This window comes from Hipposideros armiger, unplaced genomic scaffold, assembly GCF_001890085.2.
Source record: "Hipposideros armiger isolate ML-2016 unplaced genomic scaffold, ASM189008v1 scaffold_165, whole genome shotgun sequence".
Taxonomy (NCBI): Eukaryota; Metazoa; Chordata; class Mammalia; order Chiroptera; family Hipposideridae; genus Hipposideros; species Hipposideros armiger.
This window is the reverse complement of record NW_017731515.1, coordinates 1,825,774-1,834,489: the sequence shown is the minus strand read 5'-3', so window position 1 is coordinate 1,834,489 and position 8,716 is coordinate 1,825,774. Positions and strand designations below refer to the sequence as shown.

The 8,716-nt window shown below is 35.6% G+C and overlaps 1 protein-coding gene across 3 annotated transcripts in view; it reads right to left on the bottom strand.

The window, feature by feature from the left end:
* The window catches only part of GPM6A (glycoprotein M6A), a 289,806-nt gene that overhangs the window by 39,634 nt on the left and 241,456 nt on the right, over positions 1-8,716 (bottom strand). For all 3 annotated transcript variants that reach the window (XM_019651742.1, XM_019651743.1, XM_019651741.1), the window contains one exon: positions 5,017-5,209. In XM_019651742.1, coding sequence (XP_019507287.1) covers positions 5,017-5,209 — 193 coding nt within the window. The remainder of the gene's footprint in view (positions 1-5,016; positions 5,210-8,716) is intronic.

Here is an 8,716-nt window from a genome sequence, read left to right as displayed (position 1 = left end):
CACAACTAGACTGAAGAACAAAAGGACAGCAACTTGTCTGTTCCCCTTCCCCAATTCCCCAACGCTGTTCCCCTCCCCCAAGTCCCCAATAAAATCTTAAAAATAAATAAATAAATAAAATTTATAAGTGAAACCATGATAGTTTTATTTTTATTTTCAGTTTTACTTCACAGCCACATGTATGTACCCAAACAGCCCCATGTGGCTCGCGAGCCACAGTTTGCTGACCCCTGGTGGCTCTTCCGTCTCAAGCATTTGTGGACCCCTGGTTTAAGGGGATGCTGACTATATTTTATCAGAAGTTTGGAATTCAGTATGGTTTTCTAACAGAAGTTCTACCTAGGAAAGAAATTATTTTTGACGTTCCAAGACTAATCAATAATCTCATATCAATACTAATTTGTCTGACCTTCGAACTTCTTATAAGTAGGAGACTTCAGCAATTTGGTTTGGTTGTAAACCCCCTAGGTCACAACAGATGGTTTCACACTGCAGTGATTTCCATTTGCCTATGAAACCTGGTTTTATCTTGCCATAAATTCCTGCTTTCTTTTTCTTTCTCACTCCCATCCATTAAGCTACTGATAACAGTCTCCTATTTCATTAACTTCCAAGGAATAAACATGAGCTACAAGCCGACTGAGATTTATACACACATGAAGTTAGTTGAGAACAAGGCCAATAAATCTCTTTTATCGAGTTTACTGCCTGCTTTTGCTTTAGGCAAACAGGAACTAAGTTTTATGCATGCATTAAATATCAAAGAATTCACTATCTAGTAAACTCAGTTTTTGATGTATTGACCTCAAGTCACAGTCATAAAATTTTGAAAGTGAAATATATTCACTCTACACATCAATGGTACAAATCCTGGATCCTCATTATAATTTGTCAAAACCTCAAAACAATACCTGTCTAATAATTTATCAGGGGGTGTATTTGTGAAAAAGAACGTCCCTTGCTCATTATTCAGGAGAATTATTCAAGTAGCCAAGTCACTTCATAAAGGTAGTGATTTGAATTGTTTGATATCTAATTTTCTAACCAGTTTCCATATTTCATTGTTCTATGTGAATCTGCTTTGCAGAAGTAAAATACCTACTATATTTCTTGCTCACTCAGTCAAGCAAAACCTATGAAACATAATAACAACACCTTGTCAAGGGATAGTCAGATAAGAAAGTCTGAATCAAAAGTCAGAAAATAGGTCTCATCACATAGCAGAAAGTGGCAGGGCAGTGAGCTGTTTCCAGTGTTGAGGGGACAAACTGGTTACAGCAAAATTAGAAGTTGTACTTAAAGAGTGAGAATATCCTTAATGGAAATAGTGGGCAAACTTATATACTTGTCACAACAGTTTGGAGCCAACAAATGACCATGGATTTGAAAGACTAAGCTGACAGATTAAGGAAGGAAAAGCTTCTGGGAAACCAAGAAGATGAGGAGGAATAGTGATACTTAAAAATATATCAGTGGGTCACAAAATCTTCGAGAAATTCACTCTTTTCCCTCTCTATGGAGGTCTCCACATCTCAAATGGAATTTGACAAAATGATTTAATGGGTGACATCAGCTGATGATGTGGGAGCTACATGTTAGATCACCTTCCATTGGTGAAGGCTGATGGTATTTGGAATTATATGTCTAAAATAGAGATTGCATAAGAATGGAATTATTTGCATATTTCTTTATGAGAAGTAGATTTTGCATACTAGACAGATGATTAGTGAAATGGAATAGTCACATTTCAGTGTGCCAGCCTTTCATACGTCTCTAGACTTGAAGATATTGACCACATTGAGATATGTGTATATGTTTAATAAGGAAATAAAGAGAGAAGCTTAGATAAAGAAGAGACTAAGTCCTCACATGCTGAGCACCACAAGTGTGAAGAATGGGAGCTTGGGAAAATGGTTTTATCTTTTAGTTTACACACCCAGTCAACAGGCATATTTTCCTTTCTAAGTATATGATGTAGGGGTGTTTAATTTGGTTGAATCAAGCATGAGAACATTGACTCTCTGTAAATTACTAAAGTTGGCCAACAAGTCTTTTCTTCACAATCATTCTCTTACACGTTCTTTCCACACCAGCTTTAGCTTATTTCCAAGCAAGTATTTTGCCTGCAAACACATCTTTCACTCACCTCTGCTTTATACTCCTTATTTTACTTCCTCTGTTTTCCTCTTACCTTATCTATTTCTTTGATATCTTTGGAAGGCAGCCGCACATAGGGTTATCTCTACCTCATCTAAACCTTTACGTAATCTTTGAATGTATCAGATGCCACTAATCGTACCCAGTAGTTTATGGGATATATCTCCCGCTGTGTTTTCATGAACTGTTTTCTGCCAGGGAGAGAGTCTTAATTCATTTGGTAGCTTCACAGGATTTAGTATAAAGAATTTTTGTTTTTTGAAATATGAAAAGAGAGATCATTTGAGCTGTTGCTTTTATTCCAATCAAAATGGTATTCTTCCCATTTCAAACATGCATCATTGGTTTCACATTTAACTTCCAGTATAAGAGACCAACGGTAAAAGCACTAAATTGAGCAAATGATCTGTGATTTCTCCTCTTTGAAATCCCACTCATACTACTTCAGAGCTTTAGCAGAGCTCTGATATATTAAAGTTTGCTGTCTAAATGCCAAACAAATAACTTGACAATTGGTTTCTCATAGGTGTATACAATCATCTCGTCCCACCTATTAAGCTTATGCTGTCTTAAAATGGTCTATTTTAAAACTGAAGTTAGCAATTTGCATGTAGCCTAAATATAGGGAATCTGTAGATTTTAAGGACATCTGCGGTTAGCTTAAAATAAGGCACAGTGAAAACATATTTTGTCCAGTGTAGGCTGAGATAAAACTAAAAAGAAAATGTCAGTTTTATCACATTAAAATACATCCATGCAATCATTTCCTTAAGGTTCTCTGAAAACTAACCTGCAGTAATTCAAAGCATTTTCAATAGTTCAGTTATATTTCAAATGATGAATATCATTTATAAACTCTCAAGGATCAATTCATGCTATACTTTCAATTTAATGGAAATTGATAAACTGTCTACTATGGGCTTAAAGTATTCAATTTAATGGACAATGCTAATTTTTTCAGAACTAATTTGTAAAATAAAGTTACATTGGGAAATACAAGGAAAGTGATATGATTCCTTTGTATTTTTTAGGTCATGATTTTTAAAATTTGCTATTGATTCTTTATTTCCATTTGTCAGTGACATTGATAAAGCTCTAAATGGATACTTCAGAGTTAGGGACTATGTTTTTAAATAATCTCACTTCCTAACTGACTAGCTAATCAACTCCTTCCTCCTCTTGATCAGTGTGTGTGTGTGTGTGTGTGTGTGTGTGTGTGTGTGTGTGTGTATGAACACGTGTCAGGGGGTGGGATTGGGGGTTCCCAGTCTGACACACCTGCTTTGTTCTATTTCTTATTATATGACCAATCTTTTTCAAATTTTAAGTGCTGGTATATTTTAGATAAACATAAATATTTCAACTTTCCTTTTCCTAAAAATGTTGCTATCATTCTGTCTAAGGGTACATGTCCTCTACCCCACAAAATAGGGAATTCTTACTCTGTTTTTGACAGAAATGTGTACCACCTTTTCTTTTTTCATTTTCATGGAAATCAGCAACTTTAATGAATAAAATAACAAATATAACTTGTTATTGAGCAATACTTTGTTCAACACAATCTATCTGCCTGTAGCTGATAGATTATTTTTAAAAATCAGCAATATGTTGTATTTCCTGATATTGGAGCTTGAGAAAATTTGTCATCTCCTTAGAAAGTTCTCCAGGTTGACCAGGTGCTGTCTTAGATTAGGTTTTAGGTTATACTTACACTTTCAGTAGGAACTACCCTGGTAGATAAGAAATGTGATTCACTTCCTTTTGATGGAATTGTAAGAGTAAAAAGCAGTCACCTTAATTAGCCATATAACCAGTAAGACTTGTAACGCTAAAAGTATCTTATTTCAGAAAAAGTATATATGAATTAAAAAGTTATGAATTTATTTCAAATGACAAAATAAAACAACATGAAAACATTATAATCACATAGTATCAAGAAGCATGAAATAAATGCAAGTAGTTGTAGGGACAATAAATGCTACAGGGATTAACATAATGGAAAGCTACTATCTGCTGGGATTATAAAACAAACTGTAGGAAATAAGTTACTTTCTTTGTGTGGGCAAGAAGTCACTGAATAAATTATTGGAATTGGGAATTTATTTGAAAATAAATTCTGCTGTACTTCAATCCTAAACTTTTGCTCTCTGCAATATTACAATAAGGGACTACAACTTGAACAGCAGACTCTTTTTTACTTCCAGACTATGTTTGAGTTATCTTTTAAAAATATATAACATCGCCATAATTTAGTGATCCCAGGAGTTTACATGTTATGGGCAAAATATTCATTTTAAGCATAACTGGTGCTTGCCAAAAAGGTGCTCATGATTTATGACTTATCCTTTTGCAGAAGTCAATAAGAACCTTTCGCAGTGTTTATTTAGGTGGTCACATCATTTCTGTGAGGTAGGGAAAGAAGATGATATAATACCCATGGCTGAGTTAAAATTTTTAAAAAGGTGGGAGTGCACATAGAGTTTGGGTGATTATCCTGGAATTAGCAGCAGTCTACACACATAGCTGGTTCTGTTCTGTTTTCTGTTCTATTCTATTAGAACAGCCTCTGCTCAGATTAGAAGAGCAAATGAAATGCAAGTATTCTACTTAATGGTACCTGAATTTTGGGTAAAGCTTTAAAACACAAATTCAGTGCAGATGAAGTTGGCCTCTGGTCTTATGTGATGTGTCCTCAGTTGATTGTAAATGTCCATGTACTTTTGACTCATGTATATACCCTAAGAGTCTTTTTTTCTTCTACATGACATTGCCTCACTTGACTCTAGACCACTATTTATTCAACACACAGCAATGTGAACATACGCTCTCAAAATTACCTGCAATATTAGAATGACTTACATGGTAAAGACGTCCAGTGTATCTCCGGCAGTTCTTGCCATCTCAAAGTAGGTTTGCAGAATGTTGACGGTTCCAGAAAGCGCTTCATGACCGCAGCCGCAGAACAGGGCAACGCCAGCGTAGAGCAGGATGGTGGCAATCAGAGAAGCATAGGGAATGCCTCCCAGGCATTTGATACAGCACTCGAAACACCCTGCACAAGATTAATGGAAAAAAGGTAGAAATTAATTCTTTTCTTAATCGAATTAAAACTTTTTTTCAAAAGTCAGCATTATGGAAAAATGTAATTACATTTATAGATGACATCAGATCAACCTTGTAAATCAAGTCTTAGGCTGCCGTGGAGGGTATGTATAAATGTCAGGTTTCTTCATTATAAACCCATCCTCCAGTCAAGAGAATACTTGCTTCTACTGATGGCTTCTTCTTCTATCCCTGAACCAACAGAAGCTTCCTTCTTACCCAGACTTCCTATAATAATTTTCACATACATGTATGCATATCATTCTATCTTGATTTTGTTGCCCTCAAATTTCACATGCTTAAGTTTTTATTTCAATGACATTTATTCTTTTGAACTCCCTGTAGCTGTATCCTTTAAACAGTGAGTCAAAATCTGTTCATTGTGAACCCGATTTACTGAACTTTGACCAGCAATTTTCAAAAGTGAAAGAGAACATACAAGACAATATCTGAGTGCAATGCATGTGGTAAGGCAAATTATTTTAGAATCTTTTCAGTTCAGATATTTCTGTATGTTGTTTTTGTAGTAACTCATAATGCAAAATCTATTTCTGTGGTACATGGTAAAAAAAAAAATTGAGAAAAATCCTGACAGTAGAAAAGAGAGATGAGTGCAGGTTAGAGTTCTGATCTACCACTGTGTGTTTGGGGCAAGTTTATTCTTTTGATTTCGTCATTTATAAAAAGGTGAAGGTAAGATTTCTCTCAAATGATTGAGAACATTAAATGAATTAATACATAAAATAGTGCATGATACAGGGTACTCAAATGTCTGCCATTATTAGACAATAACTTTAACAATTATTAATATTAACTGTAATGTGGTTTTCAAAAATCCTTTGACCACAGTAATCACTTTTGCTTTGTGAGGTTTTGTCATGTTAGCCTCAATTTTCGAAAGATGGCTTTAAACATTATATTCAAAAATAAGATCAGGATTTTTTAGGTGGCTGCTAAATATCTTTCTAAGAGATTAACTAGAAATGCTTAAGTGTATATGTTTTGCAAGAAGAAATATTGATGAGGTACTATGGGCAAGCCACTGGCGAGAAAGGACAATTTAGGTAAGAGGGCTGACAGGCTAAGTAAGGGAACTCCAAAGATGATGTCACTTTCCCCTCAGTTCACCTCTGTCCCTCACGCCTTCCTCAGGCATATCCTATTCCAAAGATTTACTCCTACTTTTCTCCTTTTGGAAATTCTTGATGTAATGCTGAATCCTTTTGTAATGCTGAAGACTCTCTAAAACTCTTCATATAATTGACTTTTTCTTTCTTCAGAAACAAAGAACACATAAGATTGGAAAATGCATTGCTACTTATTATACTTAAATCATAGTAAGATCCGTGTGCCCTTTATCTAGAATGCATGTATGTTTGTAGCAACATATGTTATACGCAACGATTACAAAGTTCCAGTATGAAGTAACTTTATATTCATAATGTATGCTAGTCTGCTATTTTAATATTGATCAATGAACTGTCGTCCTTAAAAGAATTATGGCTCATGTCATCTGCCCCAGGGGAGGTAAAAAAAGAAGTCTGAATACCTCCCAGCTTCCATAGCTCTTGCTTATACAGGCAAAATCATTTCCTGAACATTCCTGCCCCCGACACACACACGCATGTGTACACACACACACACACACACACACACACACACACACACACAATGTGGGGAAGTAGGAAAGGTTAGAACAGCTTGATACTTCATATGATAAGAGGAAATTTCACTGGCAGATGGATGAGACCAGTGTGTGTCGCATCTGAATGTCACTGAACACAGTTTTGGGTGAAGATTAACAGGGTAGCAGAAAAATCTCCGACTATTCTCTATCTCTCCATGTTGTAAAATTTTCATCTTATTGATTATTTTAAAAATAAAAAAAATTAGTACCAATCTAAAGAGAAGTTATTCCTAATTTCGGCAAGTGCCCCAAACAGCCTCATCATCTCAAATCCCATTCTTTTGTGATTTCTCTCCCCAACTATTTTCAAAGAACTGGATATAGGTGTATGAGATTTCTATGGCAGGCATTGAGGTAACGAAACCAGATTAACATATTCAACAAAACCCTCAGAATAGAAATTCAAATATAAAGAAAAGAATCCAAACATCAAATTCATAGATAGGAATTACCTGTGCTGGGTCCTAGACCTAAAACTTATATAGAAGAGGAAAGATAAAATCAGAATGAGAAAGGCTCAAGAGTAAATGAAGTGGGAAGTCTGTAGATGACCACCAAAACTGCCATTTGAGGACTTCTGGTTAATTCTATTAGTAGTTCAGAGCCAGTTACTACTCATTTAAAATTTTCTCGATTGTGGTTTAGATAGACCAATATTAGCCTCCACAAAAGCAAGTTAACCCTAGTTACCTAAACTCTATATATGCAGTGTGTGTGTGTGTGTGTGTGGGGGGGGTTATTAGTGTCATAGTCCATATCATTAATTATAGCTTTGAGTAGTGAGTTTTTAAATTAGAAAAATGAGATGAATTTGAATACTGGATAAACCCAGATTGACAATCCTGAGTTAACAGTCATTTCTGAATGAGTTTAAGATCTCCAAATTAAATGGAAATATATTTCTTTCACTCCCTATTTAAATGTTGTCATTTAAATTGCTTGGAACTATATTACCCTTATTGACACATAAAAATTCCTCTAAACGTTCATTAATTCCAGGTCAGGCTAGAATCTTTTAATTTAAGTTCTGATCCTCTGCAAAGCTTTTACTCACAGTAAGAAACTTCAAGTATCTCCTCCTGCACATTTTGCACTTGTAATGGTCTACAGCTAATTACCCCCAGTCTTCAGTGGTGGGGCCTGAGTTGCCTATTGGATTTAAATGAAGACTCTCAGAGCTCCCATCTGGGGAAGGAGTGCATCATTTCAGCATTCTCTCCAGCTGCCAGAATCCCACGTATTTGCTGGCAGGGGAGCTTCTTTTCACCCACAGTGAGAAACAGCCTTGGCAGAGCAGCAGCATCACCATAGTAACCATGCTCCCAGGCCCAGGATATGCTCTCAACCATCATCCTTTAAGGCTGCAGATTCTGCTTGCCACCCATCACCACGTTTTTACTGCACCTCACATGAGAAACCACTCTATTAAACGAATATCAGTGAAAGCACTGCTGACACTGGAGAAAATACCTTTCTTGAGAAAATCTCTCTGATAACAATAAAGACTACTGTGCACCAGAAACATTTTCAATACTAGATATTATGAGAATAGAGCGATTGATTCTCAAATAGAGTGGATGGTTCAAATACTGAACACAGACTTTACTTCAGACACCACCTAGGTACACAAAGAATCATTTCTCATATTCAGTTTCTGGTTACATTTTCTCAAATGAATTAACACTATGTGTTTACTTCCACATAAAAAAAATAATAAGGGGATTATGAGATTTTCAACACACTCTGAAACTAGCATTCGCCCAAAGTTTT